Source organism: Pristiophorus japonicus, unplaced genomic scaffold (assembly GCF_044704955.1).
Source record: "Pristiophorus japonicus isolate sPriJap1 unplaced genomic scaffold, sPriJap1.hap1 HAP1_SCAFFOLD_361, whole genome shotgun sequence".
NCBI classification, from domain to species: Eukaryota; Metazoa; Chordata; class Chondrichthyes; family Pristiophoridae; genus Pristiophorus; species Pristiophorus japonicus.
Window position 1 is genome coordinate 511,242 of NW_027253446.1, and position 23,736 is coordinate 534,977.

The 23,736-nt window shown below is 54.1% G+C and overlaps 1 protein-coding gene across 1 annotated transcript; it reads right to left on the bottom strand.

Annotated features, from left to right (window-relative positions):
- Window positions 1-1,228: 1,228 nt before the first annotated feature.
- Window positions 1,229-22,169, bottom strand: LOC139250268 (phosphoribosylformylglycinamidine synthase-like; the record flags this gene model as incomplete). Its single annotated transcript, XM_070872767.1, has 14 exons — window positions 1,229-1,754; window positions 4,107-4,259; window positions 9,382-9,540; window positions 9,682-9,793; window positions 9,938-10,029; window positions 13,655-13,865; window positions 14,341-14,486; window positions 14,878-14,997; window positions 15,083-15,238; window positions 15,942-16,025; window positions 16,226-16,406; window positions 18,722-18,952; window positions 19,220-19,351; window positions 22,008-22,169. Coding segments are annotated over 14 exons (2,250 nt in total), but the record flags the coding sequence as incomplete, so codon positions are not given.
- Window positions 22,170-23,736: the final 1,567 nt, after the last annotated feature.

Sequence of the window (23,736 nt, forward strand, 5' to 3'; positions counted from 1 at the left end):
TAAAGACAGATGCAACGTTCTCATTTAGTACCTCAGCCATGCCCTCTGCCTCCATGCACAGCTCATCTTTTTGGTCCCTAATCGGCCCCATCCCTCCCTTTACTATTATGCCTATAGAAGGAAGAAGGAATTTGAGGATGCACAAGAGGAGAGGTTTGGAGGAACACAGAGATCTCGGAGGCTCATAGGGCTGGAGAAGGTTAGAGAGAGAGGAAGGGATGAGGACATGGAGGGATTCGAAGACAAGAGTTGTAAAGCGGCAGTTAGAAATAAATTTGTGCCGTTTTGAACTGGAGAGCACAGAGAGGCACGGGAACATCACATGTCCCACCCCTGCAGTCCAGCTCGAACACAGGCAAACCACACAGCAACAAGCGGGCTCCAGAGCCGACATCAGTTCGCACCACATCACCAACTTGATGCGTTAGATTGGAGATGATGTTCTTTCCAGCCCATACCAAGTGTTTGCTGATAAGAAGGTGCAAAGTCTCACTTTGGCAGCATTTCTTACTTGGTAAAGACAGATGCAAAGTACTCATTTAGTACCTCAGTCATGTCCTCTGCCTCCATGCAGAAACCTCGCTCCATGACTTAGACTGATACAGCACAGGAGGCGGCTATTCGGCCCATTGTGCCTGTGTTGGCTCTTTGAAAGAGTGATCCAATTAGTCCCACTGACCCAATCTTTTCCCCCCAAAGCCCTGGAACATTTTCAGCTTCAAGTACTTATATAATTCTATTTTTAAAGTTATTACTGAATCTGCTTCCACCGCCTTTCAGGAAGCGCGTTCCAGAGTCATTGCCTAAAAAAAAATTACCTCCCCTTGAGCTCTTTGAAAATTATCTTAAATCTGTGTCCTCTGGTTACGGAACCGTGTAGAGGGAGCTTTACTCTGTATCTAACCCCGTGCTGTACCTGCCCTGGGAGTGTTTGATGGGAGAGTGTAGAGGGAGCTTTACTCTATATCTAACCCGTGCTGTACCTGCCCTGGGAGTGTTTGATGGGACAGTGTAGAGGGAGCTTTACTCTGTATCTAACCCTGTACTGTACCTGCCCTGGAAGTGTTTGATGGGAGAATGTAGAGGGAGCTTTACTCTGTATCTAACCCCGTGCTGTACATGCCCTGGGAGTGTTTGAATTTGTGTATTTCACATTGCTAAGACTTAAGCCATCACACAAAGGAGAGGAGGCAGAAGTTGCAAACTGCGTTCAGTCTTTAATTTCACAGAAATACTTTTACTGAAACTGTCACTGTGAACGGTTCAGGTCCGTGGATTTCCCGAGTGTCAGAAAGATTCAGTGGTCCCAGTCCCGTGCATACGATGAGGATTGCGGGACGATGGAGCGCAGTGTGTTGCGCAGGAATAGTCTGCCTGCTCTCCCCGGTGATGGACGCAGTGAGCTGGGAGGCGGGATACACTCAGTCCGGGACAGGCAGATGATCAGAGACCCTGCGAACACCACTGGAAAGCGTTGTGGAACATGCGTAACCATGGTGAACTGGAGAGCGATTGGCGCCAGTCCTGGGGCATCCAGGGCCACTGCCAGAGCAAGGTGCAGCGCTCGGGGTGGGGCATCATGGCGAGGTGCCGGCCGTCGGCCGAGCAGAGGCCTGCCATTCCCAGCGGCGAACCATTGGGGTTCTGGGGATACTGTTCCGTCGGGGCACCAGAGTCATCGCAGTAACGGAGTGGAGCCAGACCGTTCTCGGTCACCAACGTCAGCACCTTCTCCGACTCAAACTGCATATAACCTGCAAAGTGAATGGGACCGAACGTCAACACTCCCCTCCGAATAACTCACAGCCACTCCCCGAGGTCACTGGTCCCAGTCCCCCCACGACCCCTGCCCCGGGTCAGTGCACAGAGGACCCCTCCCCCACCCCGGGTCAGTGCACAGAGGACCCCTCCCCCACCCCGGGTCAGTGCACAGAGGACCCCTCCCCCACCCCGGGTCAGTGCACAGAGGACCCCGACCCACCCCCGGGTCAGTGCACAGAGGACCCCTCCCCCGCCCCGGGTCAGTGCACAGAGGACCCCTCCCCCACCCCGGGTCAGTGCACAGAGGACCCCTCCCCCACCCCGGGTCAGTGCACAGAGGACCCCTCCCCCGCCCCGGGTCAGTGCACAGAGGACCCCTCCCCCGCCCCGGGTCAGTGCACAGAGGACCCCTCCCCCGCCCCGGGTCAGTGCACAGAGGACCCCGACCCCCCCCCCCACCCCCGGGTCAGTGCACAGAGGACCCCTCCCCCGCCCCGGGTCAGTGCACAGAGGACCCCTCCCCCACCCCGGGTCAGTGCACAGAGGACCCCGACCCCCCACCCCCACGTCAGTGCACAGAGGACCCCCACCCCCCCCCCCACCCCCGGGTCAGTGCACAGAGGACCACTCCCCCGCCCCGGGTCAGTGCACAGAGGACCCCTCCCCCACCCCCACCCCCGGGTCAGTGCACAGAGGACCCCGACCCCCCACCCCCACCCCCGGGTCAGTGCACAGAGGACCCCAACCCCCCCCCCACCACCGGGTCAGTGCACAGAGGACCCCTCCCCCGCCCCGGGTCAGTGCACAGAGGACCCCGACCCCCCCCCCCCCCCCCACCCCCGGGTCAGTGCACAGAGGACCCCTCCCCCGCCCCGGGTCAGTGCACAGAGGACCCCTCCCCCACCCCGGGTCAGTGCACAGAGGACCCCTCCCCCACCCCGGGTCAGTGCACAGAGGACCCCAACCCCCCCCCCCACCCCCGGGTCAGTGCACAGAGGACCCCTCCCCCACCCCGGGTCAGTGCACAGAGGACCCCGACCCTCGACCCCCCCACCCCCGGGTCAGTGCACAGAGGACCCCTCCCCCGCCCCGGGTCAGTGCAAAGAGGACACCTCCCCCCGGAGTCAGTGCACAGAGGACCCCGACCCCCCCCCCCCCCCCGGGTCATTGCACAGAGGACCCCTCCCCCGCCCCGGGTCAGTGCACAGAGGACCCCTCCCCCACCCCGGGTCAGTGCACAGAGGACCCCTCCCCCGCCCCGGGTCAGTGCACAGAGGACCCCTCCCCCACCCCGGGTCAGTGCACAGAGGACCCCGACCCCCCCCCCCACCCCCGGGTCAGTGCACAGAGGACCCCTCCCCCGCCCCGGGTCAGTGCACAGAGGACCCCGACCCCCCCCCCACCCCCGGGTCAGTGCACAGAGGACCCCTCCCCCGCCCCGGGTCAGTGCACAGAGGACCCCGACCCCCCCCCCCCACCCCCGGGTCAGTGCACAGAGGACCCCTCCCCCACCCCGGGTCAGTGCACAGAGGACCCCTCCCCCACCCCGGGTCAGTGCACAGAGGACCCCGACCCCCCCCCCCCCCCACCCCCGGGTCAGTGCACAGAGGACCCATCCCCCGCCCCGGGTCAGTGCACAGAGGACCCCTCCCCCACCCCGGGTCAGTGCACAGAGGACCCCTCCCCCACCCCGGGTCAGTGCACAGAGGACCCCTCCCCCACCCCAGGTCAGTGCACAGAGGACCCCGACCCCCCCCCCCCCACCCCCGGGTCAGTGCACAGAGGACCCCTCCCCCGCCCCGGGTCAGTGCACAGAGGACCCCGACCCCCCCCCCCCCCCCAAGGTCAGTGCACAGAGGACCCCTCCCCCCACCCCAGGTCAGTGCACAGAGGACCCCTCCCCTCCCCCCCCCCCGCCCCCCCACCGGGTCAGTGCACAGAGGACCCCTCCCCCCATCGGGTCAGTGTGGAGTGGACTCTTTCCTACTCCCCGCCCCACCTCACTGCTGCGGTCCAGAGAGAGCTCTCTCCCTGCAGCCCCCGGCCCTTCCCCGAGGTCACTGATCCTAGTCCTCACATCCCACCCCCGGGTCAGTGCACAGAGGACCCCCTCCCCCCCCGGGTCAGTCTGTAGTGGACCCTCCACCCCCCCCCCCCCGTGGCTCAGTCTGTAGTGGGCCCCCCCGCCCCCACCGTGGCTCAGTGTGTAGTGGATTCTCCCTCCCCCGCCCCCCCCGGGGTCAGTGTGTAGTGGACCCTCCCCCCCCCCCCTCCCCCGTGGCTCAGTGTGTAGTGGACCCTCCCTCCCCCTCCCCCCGGCTCAGTGCGGACCCCCGAGCTCTCACCTTCTCCATGGGCCACCCAGATGCCCAGGGTCGAGCCCTCCATCCCCCGCAGCAGCACTGAGCTGCTCTCCAAGATGGCGACAGTAACGAAGCGCGACTCGAAGCGGCCGGAGCGGTTGTGGGTCAGCAGCACGCCCTGTCGCGCTGCACCGTCTGAAACAGAGAGATTGGTCCCAGTTACAAACTCCCCAACACTATCCTTGGGTCGAGACGCTTCCCGTGACCTGCAGCCTGGCCCCCACCCCCACGTTCCCTCGATGTTTTAGCCGCGCGGTTTCTTTATTTGCTGCGTGGCCCTGCATGCTTCCAGTGGCCACAGCCTGTGAGCGACTGCGCGGGAACTCCCGACTGATGCATGGCCCGCACCCGCAACACTGCCCCACACTAACCCAGCGGGAAATCACTGAACACAGCCACGCAGGTTAACAAGGCCATCGCTAAAGCAAACCAAACTTTGGGGTTATTTCCAGAGGGAGGGAATTGAAATGTAGTGAAGTTATGCTAAATGTGTATTGAACCTTGGCTTGACTACACTTCGAGTACTGTGAACAGTTCTGGTCACCACGTTATAAAAAGGATATAGAAGCACTGGCGAGGGTTCAGAGGAGATTTACAAGGACGATAACCAGAAGGCTGGGTATCTTTACTCTTGAAAAAAGCCGTACAATTAAGGTTTCCTTAGTAAACCCACAGAGAGTATTTCCACTTGTGGAGAAGAGAAAAAATAGAGGCTATCAATATAAGCTTGTCACCAATAAATCAAATGTACCAAGGGTAATACAGGAATCATGGGGGACTTTAATTTTCATATAGACTAGGTAAACCAAATTTGCAGAAATAGTGTAAAATCATGGAATGCATTCAAGATAATTTTCTAGGTCAGTATATCGAGGAACCTTCTGGGGAATTAGCTATTTTAGATCTAGCATTGTGCAATGAGACAGGGAATTAATAACCTTGTAGTAAAGAAGCCTCTGAGGAGCAGTGATCATAATATGATTCAAACTCTGTGTTTGAGAGTGATTTGGTTAAGTTTGAAACTCGGGTCCTAAATCTGAACAAAGCAATGTATGTAGGTATGAGGGGTGAGTTAGCCAAGGTAGGTTGGAAAACTAGATTAAAAGATATGACAGTGCAAAAACAATGGGAAACATTTAAAGAAATAATTCATAATTTGCCATGAATATACACTACCTTACGGAATAAAAACACCAGGGGAAAAATGGTCCACTCGTGGCTAACAAGAGAAATTAAAGATAGTATTAGATCAAAGGAAGGGGAGTATAATGTTGCCAACAAGAGTCGTAAGCCTGAGGATTGGGAGGATTTTAGAATTCAGCAAAGGAGGACCAATAAATTGACAAAGAAAGAGAAAATAGAATATGAGAGTAAACTAGTGAGAGACATAAAAATAGACGGTAAAAGCTGGAGGTTATGTAAAAAGTAAAAGATTAGCGAATATAAACATGGGTCCCTTACAGGCTGAGACAGGAGAAATTATAACTGGGAATAATAAAATTAAGCAAATACTTCGCGTCTGTCTTCATTCCGGAAATAGTGGAGAACCAAGGGTCTAGTGAGAATAAGGAACTGAAAGGAATTAGTATTAGTAAAGAAACAGTACTGGAGAAATTAATGGGACTGAAAGCCGATAAATCCCCTGGACCCGATGGCCCACATCCAAGGGTTTTGAAAGAAGTAGCAATAGAAATAGTGGATGTACTGTTTGTCATCTTCCAAATTCCAGATTCTGAATGGTTCCCACGGATTGGAAGGTAGCAAATGTAGCCCCGCTATTTAAGACAGGAAGGAGAGAGAAAACGGGGAATTACAGACCAGTTAGCCTGACATCAGTAGTAGGGAAAATGCTAAAATCTATTAATAAGGACATGGTAACAGGGCACTTCGAAAATAATAATAGGATTGGCCAGAGTCAACACGAATTTATGAAAGTGAAATCGTGTTTGACAAATCTGTCAAGAGTTTTTTGAAGATGTAACTAGTAGGATAGATAAGGGAGAACCAGTGGATATGGTGTATTTGGATTTTAAAAAGCACTCGATAAGGTGCCACATAAGAGGTTATTAAACAAAATTAGGGCTCATGGGATTGGGGGTAATATATCAGCATGGATTCACAGAATCACAGAATGGTTACAGCACGGAAGGCCATTCGGCCCGTCGAGCCCATGCCAACTCTCAGCGAGTCCCACTCCCCCACCTTTTCCCCGTAACCCTGCAAATATTTTTCTGTCAGATACTTATCCAACTCCCTTTTGAAAGATAAAATGGGGTTTGCCTCCACCACCCTTTCAGGCCGTGCATTCCAGATTTTAACCACTCGCTGCGTAAAAAAGCTTTCTCTTACATCGTCTTTGGATCGTTTGCTAATCACCTTCAATCTGTGTCCTCTGGTTCTCGACCCTACTGCCAATGGGAACAGTTTCTCTCGATCTACTCTGTCCAGAACCCTCATGATATTGAACATCTCCATCAAGTCGCCTCTCAACCTTCTCTGCTCCAAGGAGAACAACCCCAGCTTCTCCAGTCTGTCCACGTAACTGAAGTTCCTTATTCCTGGAATCATTCTCGTAAATCTTTTCTGCATCCTCTCCAAGGCCTTCACATCTTTCCTAAAGAGCCCAGAATTGGACACAATGCTCCAGTTGAGGCCGAACCAGTGTTTTATCAAAAACTGGTTCATCAAAATTTTCATACTTTTGTACTCTATACCTCTATTTATGAAGCTCAGGATCCCGTAAGGCTTTTAACTGCTTTCTCAACCTGCCCTGCCACCTTCAGCGATTTATGCACATATACCCCCAGGTCTCTCTGTTCATGCACCCCCTTTAGGATTGTACTATTTAGTTTATATATCCTCTCCTCATTCTTTTACCAGAATGCATCACTTCACACTTTTCGGTGTTAAACTTCATCTGCCACATGTTCGCCCATTTCACCAGCCTGTCTATGTCTTCCTGAAGTCCATCACTATCCTCCTCACTGTTCACTATACTTACAATTTTTGTGTCATCTGCAAATTTTGAAATAGTGCCCCTGTACACCCATGTCCAAGTCATTAATATACATCAGGAAAAGCAGTGGTCCCAGTATTGACCCCTGGGGAACACCACTGTATATCTTCCTCCAGTCCGAAAAACAACCGTTCACCACTCCTCTCTGCTTCCTGTCACTGAGCCAATCCCATATCCAAGCTGCCACAGTCCCGTTTATTCCTTGGGCTTCAACTTTTCGGGCGAGCCGATTATGCGGCACTTTGGAAATCCATGTACACAACATCAACCACATTACCCTCATCAACCCTCTCTGTTACCTCATCAAAAAACTGGATCAAGTTGGTTAAACACGATTTGCCTTTAACAAATCCGTGCGGCCTTCCTTAATTAATCCACACTTGTCCAGTAACTGTTCATTTTGTCCTTTATTACTGTTTCTAAAAGCTTCCCTACGACCGAGGTTAAACTGACCGGCCTGTAGTGTTGGGTTTATCTTTACTCCTTTGTTGAACAATAATGTAACATTTGCAATTCTCCATTCCTCTGGTACCACCTCCGTATCTATGTAGGATTGGAATATTATGGTCAGTACCTCCGCGATTTCCGTCCTCAATTCCCTCAGCGTTCTAGGATGCATCCCACCTGCTCCTGGTGATTGATCTACTTTAATACAGCCAGCCTTTCGAATATCTCTTCTTTTATCCTATCAAGTGTCTCCAGTAGCTCCTCCTGCACAATGTCTATGGCAGCATCCTCTTCCGTGGAGAAGACAGGCACAAAGTACTCCCACACTCGGCCTCCAGGCCTAGGTCTCCTTCTTGGTCCAGAATCAGCCCCAGCCCTTCTCTTACTACCCGTTTACTATTTATACCTAGAGAGGAGCTTAGGATTACCTTTTATGTAGGATTGAGGATTGGTAAACGGATAGAAAATCCAGAGTAGGAATAATCAGGTCTTTTTCAAGTTGGCAGGCTGTAACTAGCTGGGTACCTCAGCTTTTTGCAACCTAAATTAATGACTTCGATGAAGGGACTGAGTGTAGGTGGAATGTAAGTTGTGAGGAGGATGCAAAGAGGCTTCAAGGGGATATAGAGAGGCTCAGTGAGTGGGCAAGAACATGGCAAATGGAATATAATGTGGAGAAATGTGACGTTATCCACTTTGGTAGGAAAAATAGAAAAGCAGAGTATTTTTTAAATGATGAGAGATTGGGAAATGTTGGTGTTCAGAGGGACCTGGGTGTGGGTGTCCTTGTACACCAATCACTGAAAGTTAACGTGCAGGTACAGCAAGCAATTAGGAAAGTAAATGGTTTGTTAACCGTCATTACAAGAGGATTTGAGTACAGGAGTAAAGACATACTGCAATTATACAGGGCCCTGGTGAGACCACACCCGGAGTATTGTGTACAGTTCTGGTCTCCGTACCTCAGGAAAGATATACTTGCCATGGAGGGAGTGCATCAAAGGTTCACCAGACTGATTCCTGGGATGGGGGGATTGTCCTATGAGGAGAAATTGAGTAGACTCGGCCGATATTCTCTGGAGTTGAGAAGAACGAGATCTGATTTCATTGAAACATATAAAATTCTAACAGGGCTTGACAGGGTAGATGCAGGGAGGATGTTTCCCCCGGCTAGGGACTCTAGGACCAGGGGTCACAGTCTCAGAATAAGAGGTCGGCCATTTAGGACTGAGATGAGAAGAAATTTCTTCACTCAGAGGGTGGTAAATCTTTGGGATTCTCTGCCCCAGAGGACTGTGGAGGCTCAGACGCTGAGTATATTCAAGACCGAGATCGATAGATTTTTGGATATTAAGGGAATCAAGGGATATGGGGACAGTGCAGGAAAGTGGAGTTGAAGTAGAAGATCAGCCATGATCTCATTGAATGGCGGAGCAGGCTCGAGGGGCCGAATGGCCGACAACTGCTCCTATTTCTTATGTTCTTAAATAGGGAATTCAGAAGAAACTTCTTTACCCAGAGAGTGGTGCGAATGTGGAACTCTCTGCCACAGGGAGGGCTTGATGCGAATAGTATCGATGCATTTAAGGGGAGGCTGGATAAGCATGTGAGGGAGAAGGGAATAGAGGGTTATGCTGATAGAGTTAGATGAGGAAAGAGGGAGGGGGCTCATGTGGAACATTAACACCAGCATGGTCTGGTTGGGCCGAATGGCCTGTTTCTGTGCTGTACATTCTACCTTATTTATTAAACACTTGATGCAAGAGAGCGAACCACAGTCCGAGAAGTTCTCACCGTCCGACAGCTCCATGTCAGCCTCCGAGGCCACCCAGCCGAGCTGTGCCATCAGCTGGCACCCGTTACACACGCCCAGGCTGAAGGTGTCCCGCCGGGAACGGAACCTGGCGAACTCGGCGCGTGCCATGGGATTGAAATGCACCGTCGCTGCCCAACCTACAGGGGAGGAAACAGCCGGTTAAAGAAAGGTGCAACCACACAGCGGCACTGGGAACGTCACTGGGAGGCGAAGAGCGTCAAAGATCCCGGGCCCGGCTTGTCCCTGTTACAGTGCGGATGAAATATTCCGGCTCCTACCTTTTGCCGATGCCAGCACGTCAGCGTAACTGACGCCTCCGACAAACACCACCCCACGGAACGAGTCCAGAGATAGCCCCGAGCAGATATCCGTCATCGTAACATCCCAAACCTGCAGGAGAAAGGAGCAGCGAGTTACCCAACCCCGGTCCCGATTCCGCCACCAATCCCAATCCCCCCTCGCCCAGGGACCCCCAACAGCTGTCACCGGCAGGCTGCCCCGCACCAGTATAACTGCGATCCGTCCCCCTCTCACCTGAAATCCGGCCATGACGAGCGAAGCCACCATCTCCCGATCCCCATTGCTGCCTTCCTCCCGGATCACTGCCACTCGTGGCTCACACACACCTGCCGACACCATGAAACGGAAGGTCATTGCCCCGCACCATTACACAGGATCACACCGGATATACGGCACAGAAACAGGCCGTTCACACCGGATATACGGCACAGAAACAGGCTGTTCACACCGGATATACGGCACAGAAACAGGCCGTTCACACAGGATATACGGCACAGAAACAGGCCGTTCACACCGGATATACGGCACAGAAACAGGCCGTTCACACAGGATATACGGCACAGAAACAGACTGTTCACACCGGATATACGGCACAGAAACAGACTGTTCACACCGGATATACGGCACAGAAACAGGCCGTTCACACCGGATATACGGCACAGAAACAGGCCGTTCACACCGGATATACGGCACAGAAACAGACTGTTCACACCGGATATACGGCACAGAAACAGGCTGTTCACACCGGATATACAGCACAGAAACAGGCCGTTCACACCGGATATACGGCACAGAAACAGGCCGTTCACACCGGATATACGGCACAGAAACAGACTGTTCACACCGGATATACGGCACAGAAACAGGCTGTTCACACCGGATATACGGCACAGAAACAGGCCGTTCACACCGGATATACGGCACAGAAACAGGCCGTTCACACAGGATATACGGCACAGAAACAGACTGTTCACACCGGATATACGGCACAGAAACAGGCCGTTCAGCCCAACCAGGCCATGCCGCCGTTTATGCTCCACTCCAGCCTCCTCCCTTTTTCCTCAACTAACTATCAGCATAACCCTCTATCCCCTTCTCCCTCATATGTTTATCCAGCCTCCCCTTAAATGCATCGATACTATTCGCTTCAACCACTCCCTGTGGCAGCAAGTTCCACATTCTCACCACTCTCTGGGTAAAGAAGTTTCTTTTGAATTTCCTGTTGGATTTCTTGGTGACTAGCTTATATTGATGGCCTCTAGTTTTGTTCTTTCCCACAAATGGAAACATTCTCTCTATCCACTCTATCAAAATCTTTCATCATTTTAAAGACCTCTATTAGGTCACCCCTCAGCCTTCTCTTTTCAAGGGAGAAGAGACCCGGCCTGTTCACCCTTTCCTGATATGTATACCCTCGCATTTCTGGTATCATCCTTGTAAATCTTCTCTGTACCCTCTCCGTTTTTATAATATGGCGCCCAGAACTATACACAATATTTTTAAGTGTGGTCTAAGCAAGGTACGATACAGTTTAGTATAACTTCCATACTTTTCAATTCAATCCCTTTCGAAATAAACTAGTACCTGGTTTGCTTTTTATGGCCTTGTTAACCTGTGTCGCTACTTTTAGTGATGTGTGTATTTGTTCCTCTACCTCACCCAGACTCGCATCCTCCAAGTAATAAGTGACCTCCCTATTCTTCCGACCAAAATGGAACACATCACATTTATCTGTGTTGAACTTAATTTGCCAATTATATGCTCATTCTGCAAGTTTATTAATGTCCTCCTGTAATTTGTTGCAGTCTCCCTCAGTATTGAATATTCCCCACAATTTGGTGTCATCCGCAAATTTAGAAATTATGTTTTTGATTCCAAAGTCTAAATCGTTAATATAAATTGTGAACAGCAGTGGTCCCAGCACTGATCCACCATTACCCACCTTCTGCCCCTGTGAATATCTACCCTTTACCCCATCTCTCTGCTTTCTGTCTTGCAGCCAAACAGCAATCCATTCTGCTACTTGTCCCCTGACTCTGCATTCTCTGACCTTGTTCATCAGTCTATTACGGGGTGCCTTATCGAAGGCCTTTTGAAAATCTAGATAAGTTACATCGACTACATTACCCTTGTCTACTCTCTCTGTTACCTCTTCAACAAATTCAATGAGGTTGGTCAAGCAAGACTTTCCCTTTTGAAATCCATGCTGACTATTCATTATTCAATTTTTGGTTTCGAGATGTTCTTCTAATTTCTCCTTCAATAGGGATTCCATTATTTTTCCTACCACTGATGTTAAACTGACTGGTCGTAAGTTCCCTGATTATTGGCAGAAGGGTCGGGAACCAGAGGACACAGATTTAAGGTGATTGGCAAAAGAACCAAAGGGAGCAGGAGGAAAAACTTTTTACGCAGCGAGTGGTTTCGATCTGGAATGCACGGCCTGAAAGGGTCCAGGCAATATCCTCGTAAATCTCCTCTGTACCCTTTCTAGTGCAATCACATCTTTCCTGTAATGTGGTGACCAGAACTGCACACAGTACTCCAGCTGCTGCCTAACTAGTGTTTTATACAGTTCAAGCATAATCTCCCTGCTCTTGTATTCTATGCCTCGGATAATAAAGGCAAGTATTCTGTATGTCTTCTTAACCACCTTATCCACCTGGCCTGCTACCTTCAGGAATCTGTGGACATGCACTCCAAGGTCCCTTTGTTCCTCTACACTTCTCAGTGGCCTACCATTTAAAGTGTATTTCCTTGCCTTGTTAGCCCTCCCCAAATGCATTACCTCACACATATCCAGATTGAATTCTATTGCCACTGTTCCGCCCACCTGACCAGTTCATTGATATCTTCCTTCTTCATTATCAACCACATGGCCGATTTTAGTCATCTGCAAACTTCTTAATCATAACCCTTACATTCAAGTCTAAATCATTGATATATACCACAAAAAGCAAGGGACCCAGTACTGAGCCCTGTGGAACCCCACTGGAAACAGCCTTCGTCACAAAAACACCCATCAACCATTACCCTTTGCTTCCTGCCTCTGAGCCAATTTTGGATCCAACTTGTCACTTTGCCCTGGATCCCAAGGGCTTTTAATTTCATGACCAGTCTGCCACGTGGGACCTTATCAAAATCTTTGCTAAAATCTATATACACTCCATCACCGACCCTTCTTGTTACCTCCTCGAAAAATTCAATCAAGTTAGTCAAACACGATCTTCCCTTAACAAATCCATGCTGACTGTCCTTGATTAATCCGTGTCTTTCTAAATGACGATTTATCCTGTCCCTTAGAAATGTTTCCATTTATTTTGCCACCACCGAGGTTAGGCTGACTGGCCTGTAATTACTCGGCCTATCCCTTTCCACCTTTTTAAACAATGGTACCACATTAGCAGTCCTCCAGACCTATGGCACCACACTTGAAGCCAGAGAGGACTGGAAAATGATGGTCAAAGCCTCTGCTATTTCCTCTTTTGCTTCGCTTAACAGCCTGGGATATATTTCATCCGGGCCTGGGGACTTATCCACTTTCAAAGCAGCTAAACCCCTTAATATCTCCTCTCTCACTATGTTTATTTCATCTAATATTTCACACTCCTCCCCGATAACAGTGTCTGCATCGCCCTTCTCCTTTTTAAACAACTGTACAACGTTCGCAGTTCTCCAATCACGGGGGATCACGTGGTACTGACCGGGGGTCATGGGGGGGTCATGCAGTACTGCCGGAGATTGCGGAGATTCACGCAGTACTGGTCAGGGGTCACGGGGCATTGGCCGGGGGTCACGGGGGTTACATGATGCTGACCGGGTTCGTGGGGGTGGTCACGTGGTATTGGCTGGGGTGGGGGGGGGAAGATCACGAGATGCTGGCTGGGGGTCGCGGGGGGGTTATGCGGTGTTGGCTGGGGGTCACATGTGACGACACGGTCTCACACTTACCTGAGTCGGTGGACGGTCTGGGGATGTGCGCCGGCTGGAAGCTGAGCTTGTATTTTGGGGCAACGCGATGCTCCAGCCCCCGCTCCTCCTCCTCCACACAGGCCCGATGGGACTGCAGCCTCTCCAGCCGGAAACTAGTCTCCTCCCACCAGGAGCGGAGGGTGGCCGTTCTCTCTGACAGAACCTCATCCCCATTCACTCGCACCCTCACCTGGGAGAGAATAAGGCCATAAACACACGGGAACACAGAGCGATGTCAGCCCCACCCCCACCGCACTGTCCCAGCCCACCACCCAGATAACCAGCTCACTCACCGTGACTGGGCCCGATAACCAGCTCACTCACCGTGACTGGGCCCGATAACCAGCTCACTCACCGTGACTGGGCCCGATAACCGGCTCACTCACCGTGACTGGGCCCGATAACCAGCTCACTCACCGTGACTGGGCCCGATAACCGGCTCACGCACCGTGACTGGGCCCGATAACCGGCTCACTCACCGTGACTGGGCCCGATAACCGGCTCACTCACCGTGACTGGGCCCGATAACCGGCTCACTCACCGTGACTGGGCCCGATAACCGGCTCACTCACCGTGACTGGGCCTGATAACCGGCTCACGCACCGTGACTGGGCCCGATAACCAGCTCACTCACCGTGACTGGGCCCGATAACTGGCTCACTCACCATGCTCTGGGCTCCCTCTCCAACGGTTGATCCGATGCGGCAGCACTGAAGGCCCGCTGCTCTGTAGCGGGAGCACACTGCGTTCACAGCCATCTCGGACACCTCCAACACCAAACCCAGCTCCTCCGAAAACAACAGCTCAATCGCTGGGGCGAGAGAGTCACCGAGGGTCAGTGCCAGCGACCGCGGGGGGGGGAGAGGGTTACGGTGGGTAAGGGGGGGGGGAGGGGAGGGGGTGGTGGCTCGGTGGGGGGGGGGGCTCGTGGGGGGGGGGCGCTGTCGGGGGGAGGGTGTCGGGGGGGTGAGGGGTGTGTGTGTCGGGGGGAGGGTGTCGGGGGGGTGAGGGGTGTGTGTGTCGGGGGGAGGGGTGAGGGTTGGCTCGGGTGGAGGGTGTCGGGGGGTGGGGGGGGGTGAGGGGTGGCTCGGGGGGGGGGGGGGGTTGAGGGGTGGCTCGGGGGGGGAGGGGGTGAGGGGTGGCTCGGGGGGGTGAGGGCTGGCTCGGGGGGATCAGAATGTTGAGAGACCCTCGTCACTCACCGCTGGTGTCGCTGTTTGAAATGTCGAGCTCGATCCCACAGTTTCCCGCGATTGCCATCTCGAGCATGCACGTGAGCAGTCCCCCATCACTCACATCATGGCCGGCACTCAGCAGGCGCTCTGAGGCAAGAGAAAAGAGAAAGAGAGAAAGAGTGAGGCGGGCACGGTGGGGAACACAGGGAATGGTCCCGGCTCAAGGACTCACCCTCCAGGAGCCGCTGAGTGACAGTGAAGCAGGACACCAGGCGGTGCGGACTGTCCAGGTCTGGGCAGTCATTGCCGATCTGTGAGTAACACTGAGCCAAGGCTCCTCCGCCCAGCCGGTACTGACCGGGAGTGACCGGTACATACAGGAGCACCCCTGAAACAAGGAGAGAGCGCGTCAGCACCCGAGGGCCACCCCTCAACCCAAACCTGGGCCACCCCACACCCCAAACCTGTACCCTGCCCCTGGTACCCCACACTCAGCCCCTGGTACCCCACACCCAGCCCCCGGTACCCCACACCCTGCCCCTGGTACCCCACACCCAGCCCCCGGTACCCCACACCCAGACCCTGGTACCCAACACCCAGCCCCTGGTACCCCACACCCAGCCCCTGGTACCCCACACCCAGCCCCTGGTACCCCACACCCAGCCCCTGGTACGGCACACCCAGCCCCTGGTACCCCACACCCAGCCCCTGGTACCCCACACCCAGCCCCCGGTGCCCCAAACCCAGCCCCCGGTACCCCACACCCTGCCCCCGGTACCCCACACCCTGCCCCTGGTACCCCACACCCAGCCCCCGGTGCCCCACACCCAGCCCCCGGTGCCCCACACCCAGCCCCCGGTGCCCCACACCCAGCCCCTGGTGCCACACACCCTGCCCCCGGTGCCCCACACCCAGACCCTGGTGCCCCACACCCAGACCCTGGTGCCCCACACCCAGACCCTGGTGCCCCACACCCCGTCCCCAGCGCCCCACACCCTATCCCTGAACCCTGTACCCCTGCACCCTGCCCCTAATGGCATGCCCCGGTACCCATACCCCTGGCCCCAGTGTATCAGCAATTGATTCTCTACCTTGTCCGTGGGGATTTTTCAGGTCAGGGATCACAGTGCCTGTGATGTCGGGACAGACGGCGTAAACTGAGACCACGAGGGAGCCTGAGAATCCGGAGAGAAAGCAGTGTCAGTCTGAATGAATGGTGGGTTGGCAATACAGCAGAGAACTCTGCTGGGTATAGAAAGTACCGAGGCAATCAACAAATGGAAATATGACGGGAAATGAGCGCGCCTGGGAATAGATTCAAAGCCAACATAAAAGGGGAGACAAACACCGAGCGACGGCCTGCGTGACTCCTTACCTGGGGCCTTCACCGTCTCCTGCCCCACACGAGCCGCCATACTCAGGGAATCCTTCCCGCCGTCTACGGCCACTCCCAGCTCGGCCATGGCGTGGCACATGGCCACACAGGCGTCGTACAGAGCTGCCCCCTCACCCGGCAACTTGGCCGGCCACATCCAGTTACCGCTACACTTCACATCCTGGCACAGAGAGAACGGAGACCATCACACCCAGCAGCACAGGGTCAGATACACAGTGCGGGAGGGTCAGACACACAGTGAGGGAGGGTCAGACACACAGTGAGGGAGGGAGCGTCAGGCACACAGTGAGGGAGCGTCAGGCACACAGTGAGGGAGCGTCAGACACTCAGTGAGGGAGGGTCAGACACACAGTGAGGGAGGGAGCGTCAGGCACACAGTGAGGGAGCGTCAGGCACACAGTGAGGGAGCGTCAGGCACACAGTGAGGGAGCGTCAGGCACACAGTGAGGGAGCGTCAGGCACACAGTGAGGGAGGGTCAGACACACAGTGAGGGAGGGTCAGACACACAGTGAGGGAGGGTCAGACACACAGTGAGGGAGGGTCAGACACACAGTGAGGGAGGGAGCGTCAGGCACAAAGTGAGGGAGCGTCAGGCACACAGTGAGGGAGGGTCAGACACACAGTGAGGGAGGGAGCGTCAGGCACACAGTGAGGGAGCGTCAGGCACACAGTGAGGGAGCGTCAGGCACACAGTGAGGGAGCGTCAGGCACACAGTGAGGGAGCGTCAGGCACACAGTGAGGGAGCGTCAGGCACACAGTGAGGGAGCGTCAGGCACACAGTGAGGGAGCGTCAGGCACACAGTGATGGAGAGTCAGACACACAGTGAGGGAGGGTCAGGCACACAGTGAGAGAGAGTCAGACACACAGTGAGGGAGGGAGAGTCAGACACACAGTGAGGGAGGGAGAGTCAGACACACAGTGAGGGAGGGTCAGACACACAGTGAGGGAGGGTCAGACACACAGTGAGGGAGGGAGGGTCAGACACACAGTGAGGGAGGGAGGGTCAGACACACAGTGAGGGAGAGTCAGACACACAGTGAGGGAGAGTCAGACACACAGTGAGGGAGGGAGGGTCAGACACACAGTGAGGTTGGGTCAGACACACAGTGAGGGAGGGTCAGACACACAGTGAGGGAGGGTCAGACACACAGTGAGGGAGGGTCAGACACACAGTGAGGGAGAGTCAGACACACAGTGAGGGAGGGTCAGACACACAGTGAGGGAGGGTCAGACACACAGTGAGGGAGGGTCAGACACACAGTGAGGGAGGGTCAGACACACAGTGAGGGAGGGTCAGACACACAGTGAGGGAGGGTCAGACACACAGTGAGGGAGGGTCAGACACACAGTGAGGGAGCGTCAGACACACAGTGAGGGAGGGTCAGACACACAGTGAGGGAGGGTCAGACACACAGTGAGGGAGGGAGTGTCAGACACACAGTGAGGGAGGGTCAGACACACAGTGAGGGAGGGTCAGACACACAGTGAGGGAGGGTCAGACACACAGTGAGGGAGGGTCAGACACACAGTGAGGGAGGGTCAGACACACAGTGAGGGAGGGAGCGTCAGACACACAGTGAGGGAGGGAGCGTCAGACACACAGTGAGGGAGGGAGCGTCAGACACACAGTGAGGTAGGGTCAGACACACAGTGAGGGAGAGTCAGACACACAGTGAGGGAAGGAGGATCAGACACACAGTGAGGGAGGGTCAGACACACAGTGAGGGAGGGTTAGACACACAGTGAGGGAGAGTCAGACACACAGTGAGGGAGCGTCAGACACACAGTGAGGGAGGGTCAGACACACAGTGAGGGAGCGTCAGACACACAGTGAGGGAGCGTCAGACACACAGTGAGGGAGCGTCAGACACACAGTGAGGGAGGGAGGGTCAGACACACAGTGAGGGAGGGAGGGTCAGACACACAGTGAGGGAGGATCAGACACACAGTGAGGGAGAGTCAGACACACAGTGAGGGAGGGAGGGTCAGACACACAGTGAGGGAGGGTTAGACACACAGTGAGGGAGGGTCAGACACACAGTGAGGGAGGGAGGGTCAGACACACAGTGAGGGAGGGTTAGACACACAGTGAGGGAGGGAGGGTCAGACACACAGTGAGGGAGGGAGGGTCAGACACACAGTGAGGGAGGGAGGGTCAGACACACAGTGAGGGAGGGAGGGTCAGGCACACAGTGAGGGAGGGAGGGTCAGACACACAGTGAGGGAGGGAGGGTCAGACACACAGTGAGGGAGGGAGGGTCAGACACACAGTGAGGGAGAGTCAGACACACAGTGAGGGAGGGAGGGTCAGACACACAGTGAGGGAGGGAGGGTCAGACACACAGTGAGGGAGGGAGGGTCAGACACACAGTGAGGGAGGGAGGGTCAGGCACACAGTGAGGGAGGGTCAGACCCAGCAACACACACAGTGAGGGAAGGTACAGCTGGTGGACCCAGGGGGGCATCACTTACCTTGAGCTCAGTCACTCGGGCGAACACCAGGTTAGTTAGAGCCTCTCCGATGGCCATTCGGGCTCCGGCACCGGGGTCAATCAGTCCTTTGATTGGCTGCTCGCCAATCGCCGTTGCCGCTCCGATGGTGTCGAAATACGAGAGGGCAACAACTGCCACGTCGGCTAAAGGAGTGTGGAGCGGCCCTACACACTGCTGCTGGGCAACCAGACCCGTCACCGAACGGTCAACCTACGGCAGGAGAGAGAGAGCATCACCGACCGCCCGACCCCAACTGATCCACAACCAAACCTGCTCCTCCTCCCCCTCTCCAATCCTCCGACTAACCTGCCCGACTAAGACCACCCTCACTCCCTTACCTGATTGGTCAGATATCGCCCTCCCTGATCCCCGACCCCTCCTTCCCTTATTGGTCAAATATCGCTCTCTCTGACCCTCGACCACGCCCCCATACCTTATTGGCCAGATATCTCTCTCTGACCCCCTATCCTTCCTTACCTTATTGGTCAGATATCTCTTGCTCGCCACCGAGGGGAGGCGCAGTACGCGGTTCAGGGCCTCCCTCACAGTCAGTTCAGCGGGAAGGGTCAAAGGTTGAAGGTTAAGCTTCACATGATTCAATGTGAACTCCTGCAAAAATAGATATTTTTAAAAAATGATGAGAGATGCAGGAAAACTGTCAAGAACTTAAAGTGGTGCAACCTGTATCAGTGTTACAGTGAGGGGTGTGGGATATATCAGTATTACAGTGAGGGGTGTGGGGTATTTCAGTGTTACAGTGAGGGGTGTGCAGTATATCAGTATTACAGTGAGGGGTGTGGGGTATTTCAGTGTTACAGTGAGGGGTGTGGGGTATATCAGTGTTACAGTGAGGGGTGTGGGGTATATCAGTGTTACAGTGAGGGGTGTGGGGTATATCAGTGTGACAGTGAGGGGTGTGGGGTATATCAGTGTTACAGTGAGGTGTGTGGGGTATTTCAGTATTACAGTGAGAGATGTGGGGTATATCAGTGTTACAGTGAAGGGTGTGGGGTATAACTGTGTTACAGTGAGGAGTATATCAGTGTTGCAGTGAGGGGTGTGTGGTATATCAGTGTTACAGTGAGGGGTGTGGTGTATATCAGTGTTACAGTGAGGGGTGTGGGGTATTTCAGTGTTACAGTGAGGGGTGTGCAGTATATCAGTGTTACAGTGAGGGGTGTGGGGTATATCAGTGTTACAGTGAGGTGTGTGGGGTATTTCAGTGTTACAGTGAGAGATGTGGGGTATATCAGTGTTACAGTGAGGGGTGTGGGGTATATCAGTGTTACAGTGAGGGGTGTGGGGTATATCAGTGTTACAGTGAGGGATGTAGGGTATAACAGTGTTACAGTGAGGGATGTGGGGTATATCAGTGTTACAGTGAGAGGTGTGGGGTATATCAGTGTTACAGTGAGGGGTGTGGGGTATATCAGTGTTACAGTGAGGGATGTGGGGTATATCAGTGTTACAGTGAAGGGTGTGGGGTATAACTGTGTTACAGTGAGGAATATATCAGTGTTGCAGTGAGGGGTGTGGGGTATATCAGTGTTACAGTGAGGGGTGTGGGGTGTGGGGTATATCAATGTTACAGTGAGGGGTGTGGGGTATATCAGTGTTACAGTGAGGGGTGTGGGGTATATCAGTGTTGCAGTGAGGGGTGTGAGTCTATCAGTGTTACAGTGAGGGGTGTGGGGTATATCAATGTGACAGTGAGGGGTGTGGGGTATATCAGTGTTACAGTGAGGGGTGTGGGGTATATCAGTGTTACAGTGAGGGGTGTGGGGTATATCAGTGTTGCAGTGAGGGATGTGGGGTATATCAGTGTTACAGTGAGGGATGTGGGGTATATCAGTGTTACAGTGAGAGGTGTGGGGTATAACTGTGCTACAGTGAGGGGTGTGGGGTATATCAGTGTTACAGTGAGGGGTGTGGGGTATAACTGTGTTACAGTGAGGGGTATATCAGTGTTACAGTGAGGGGTGTGGGGTACATCAGTGTTACAGTGAGGGGTGTGGGGTATATCAGTGTTACAGTGAGGGGTGTGGGATATGTCAGTGTTACAGTGAGGGGTGTGGGGTATAACTGTGTTCCAGTGAGGGGTGTGGGGTATATCAGTGTTCCAGTGAGGGGTGTGGGGTATATCAGTGTTCCAATGAGGGGTGTGGGGTATATCAGTGTTCCAGTGAGGGGTGTGGGGTATATCAGTGTTCCAGTGAGGGGTGTGAGGTATGTCAGTGTTACAGTGAGGGGTATGGGGTATATCAGTGTTCCAGTGAGGGGTGTGGGGTATATCAGTGTTACAGTGAGGGGTGTGGGGTATATCAGTGTTCCAGTGAGGGGTGTGGGGTATATCAGTGTTACAGTGAGGGTTGTGGGGTATATCAGTGTTACAGTGAGTGGTGTGGGGTATATCATTGTTACAGTGAGCGGTGTGGGGTATATCATTGTTACAGTGAGCGGTGTGGGGTATATCAGTGTTACAGTGAGAGGTGTGGAGTATATCAGTGTTACAGTGAGGGGTGTGAGGTATGTCAGTGTTACAGTGAGGGGTGTGGGGTATAACTGTGTTCCAGTGAGGGATGTGGGGTATATCAGTGTTACAGTGAGGGGTGTGGGGTATATCAGTGTTACAGTGAGGGGTGTGAGGTATGTCAGTGTTACAGTGAGGGGTGTGGGGTATAACTGTGTTACAGTGAGGGGTGTGGGGTATAACTGTGTTCCAGTGAGGGGTGTGGGGTATATCATTGTTACAGTGAGGGGTGTGGGGTATATCAGTGTTCCAGTGAGGGGTGTGGGGTATATCATTGTTACAGTGAGGGGTGTGGGGTATATCAGTGTTACAGTGAGAGATGTGGGGTATATCATTGGGGGATGGGGGGGGGGGGCAGGGGAAGAAAGACGGGGGGGGGGGGGGCAGGGGAAGAGAGACACAGGTGGCGGGGGGACATCGGAGGGGAGAGATGGAACTCGGGGAAGACAGATCACATTCTTCCAACCCCCTACAAGGGACATCGTTGGAGTGGAAAAAATCCAGAAGTCACGACACAATCGACCACAACTACAATCACCGGCCCCAGCCCGACAATCGGCCACAACTACAATCACCGGCCCCAGCCCGACAATCGGCCACAACTACAATCACCGGCCCCAGCCCGACAATCGACCACAACTACAATCACCGGCCCCAGCCCGACAATCGGCCACAACTACAATCACCGGCCATCGAATAATATCCGCTGATCAGAACAGCTAAGAATTTCCTCACCTTTCCATCTCCCGTTATTTTACCAACAAAATCGACAGGACATTTCTCCCGAGCACAGACCGCACGGAGAAACTCAGAGTCCTTCGAGCGCATGAGAAGAGCGTTCGTCTCCTGGTACTCCGCTCCCCACAGCTCCAGCACACTCAACGTCGGATCAGCCACCTACAAACACAGTGTGCACGGTCAGGGCAATGTCTGAACCCCTGAATCACACCCCGAGTCACAGTGAACAGTCAGGGAATGTCCCAATCCCCATACCCACCGAGTCACAGTGAGCAAGGTCAGGGAATGTCCCAATCCCCATAGCCCCCGAGTCACAGTGAGCACAGTCAGGGAATGTCCCAATCCCCATACCCACCGAGTCACAGTGAGCAAGGTCAGGGAATGTCCCAATCCCCATACCCACCGAGTCACAGTGAGCAAGGTCAGGGAATGTCCCAATCCCCATACCCACCGAGTCACAGTGAGCACAGTCAGGGAATGTCCCAATCCCCATACCCACCGAGTCACAGTGAGCAAGGTCAGGGAATGTCCCAATCCCCATACCCACCGAGTCACAGTGAGCAAGGTCAGGGAATGTCCCAATCCCCATACCCCCCGAGTCACAGTGAGCAAGGTCAGGGAATGTCCCAATCCCCATAGCCCCCGAGTCACAGTGAGCACAGTCAGGGAATGTCCCAATCCCCATACCCACCGAGTCACAGTGAGCAAGGTCAGGGAATGTCCCAATCCCCATAGCCCCCGAGTCACAGTGAGCACAGTCAGGGAATGTCCCAATCCTCATAGCCCCCGAGTCACAGTGAGCACGGTCAGGGAATGTCCCAATCCCCATACCCCCCAAGTCACAGTGAGCAAGGTCAGGGAATGTCCCAATCCCCACATCCCCGAGTCACAGTGAACAGTCAGGGAATGTCCCAATCCCCATACCCCCCAAGTCACAGTGAGCAAGGTCAGGGAATGTCCCAACCTCCATACCCCGCCGAGTCACAGTGAGTACAGTCAGGGAATGTCCCAATCCCCACACACCCAGAGTCACAGTGAGCAAAGTCATGGAATGTCCCAATCCCCATACCCCCCGAGTCACAGTGAGCACAGTCATGGAATGTCCCAATCCCCATACCCCCCGAGTCACAGTGAGCACAGTCGTGGAATGTCCCAATCCCCACACACCCCGAGTCACAGTGAGCACAGTCATGGAATGTCCCAATCCCCACACCCCCCGAGTCACAGTGAGCACAGTCAGGGAATGTCCCACACCCCCCGAGTCACAGTGAGCACAGTCAGGGAATGTTCCAATCCCCACAAACCCCGAGTCACAGTAAGCACAGTCATGGAATGTCCCAATCCCCATAGCCCCCGAGTCACAGTGAGCAAGGTCAGGGAATGTCCCACACCCCCCGAGTCACAGTGAGCACAGTCAGAGAATGTCCCAATCCCCACACACCCCGAGTCACAGTGAGCACAGTCAGGGAATGTCCCAATCCCCACACACCCAGAGTCACAGTGAGCAGAGTCATGGAATGTCCCAATCCCCACACCCCCCGAGTCACAGTGAGCAAGGTCAGGGAATGTCCCAATCCCCACACCCCCTGAGTCACAGTGAGCACAGTCAGGGAATGTCCCACACACCCCGAGTCACAGTGAGCACAGTCATGGAATGTCCCAATCCCCACATCCCCCGAGTCACAGTGAGTACAGTCAGGGAATGTCCCAATCCCCATACACCCCG